Here is a 1348-nt window from a genome sequence, read left to right on the forward strand (position 1 = left end):
TTCAATACTTAAGGTATTCATATATTCTTAAAGAAAAATTGAAAACATTTTAATTGCATAGTCTTCTGATGAAACATCGATAGAAACTTTCAATGATTTCACATGGTTTCCAATTGCATAGCGGCGAGCATGGCGGCCTAATTTGGTTTTGAGTTTATAGTGATCGAGTTACATTCCACAGTTATTACCGGTTTTTGTTTCTTACGCTCTAATTTCTGGCTAATAGAAACGAAGCTATAGCATCACGACGTTGTTTTCCACGTTGCAGTACTGTGTTTGCAGCCGTGTCAGAAATTCCGAACGAACTTTGATTTATTTCGCAATTGGTCGAATCTGAATATGGTTCGAAGTCAGTATCATCAACATATTTTGCAACATTATGCAAAGCGAAGCAAGCTGCAATCATTCTAGGAATACGCTCAGTGCTCACGCGTACCTTAGATTGCAGAATAGGGAATCTTTGTTTTATTTGACCAAAACATCTTTCAATAATAACTCTTTCTTGAGTATGTATCTTATTGTACTGTTTTTGGCCAGCAGTTACTGGGTTTCGATACGGGGTCATCGTCCACGGTGCTAAAGGGTATGCTTCCTCAGCCAACAGTAGAGCACCGGATCCGTTTTGCTGCATAATTTTAAATATTTCGGAGTTCCGCCATATACGAGCGTCATGAACGGAACCAGCCCATTTACAGTCAATGCTTGTAAAAATCTCTTTGGCATTGCAGGTCGCTTGTACGTTGAAAGAATGGAGCCCCTTTCTATTAATGAACTCATCCTTGTAGATATTGGGTCTTTTTATCAGGATATGGGTACAATCTATAGCCCCGATTGCACCGGGCATTCGATGTTTAGACAACCAGACTTTCTTTTCATGTTCCAGTTCTTGTGTCGTCTGTGGAAAACGAATCCAATCGTTGGCTTTGATAATAATTGCCTTGCACACAGCCCATACAGTTTTGCATACCGTTGTTTGGTGGATACCCAGATTCTCTCCAACTCCAACCTGAAATATATTTGGGTTTTAAAGATTAATGACAATAATTAATATTTTATCTATTATTTATAATTAGATTACCTGAATTCCGGGGTCTCCCAAGTAACGCAAGACACATTTCATTCGCTGGATGTCCCCGAGAGCTCCACCTCTAGTTTCATTGTCGTTTCCTAAGAAATTTTGTGCTAAATAATCAACGTTTTCGCAGGAGAATCTGTATAGTTGCTTGAAATTGTCATCGTCACCTATGCGTCTCCCTTTGTATATTTTTATTGCGCGATTTCTCGTATGAATACCATCAACATCGACAACTGGTTGAAATGGTAGATTAACAAAATCCCAAGAGTACAT

At 38.8% G+C, this 1348-nt stretch overlaps 1 protein-coding gene across 1 annotated transcript; it reads right to left on the minus strand.

The window, feature by feature from the left end:
• Window positions 1-208: 208 nt before the first annotated feature.
• LOC129765653 (putative nuclease HARBI1) lies at window positions 209-1348 on the minus strand. Its single transcript, XM_055766061.1, has 2 exons — window positions 1079-1348; window positions 209-1006 (listed from the first exon to the last, which is right to left on the minus strand). The coding sequence occupies exons 1-2, from the start codon at window positions 1346-1348 to the stop codon at window positions 209-211; spliced, it is 1068 nt and encodes a 355-aa protein (XP_055622036.1).

This window comes from Toxorhynchites rutilus, chromosome 2, assembly GCF_029784135.1.
Source record: "Toxorhynchites rutilus septentrionalis strain SRP chromosome 2, ASM2978413v1, whole genome shotgun sequence".
Taxonomy (NCBI): Eukaryota; Metazoa; Arthropoda; class Insecta; order Diptera; family Culicidae; genus Toxorhynchites; species Toxorhynchites rutilus.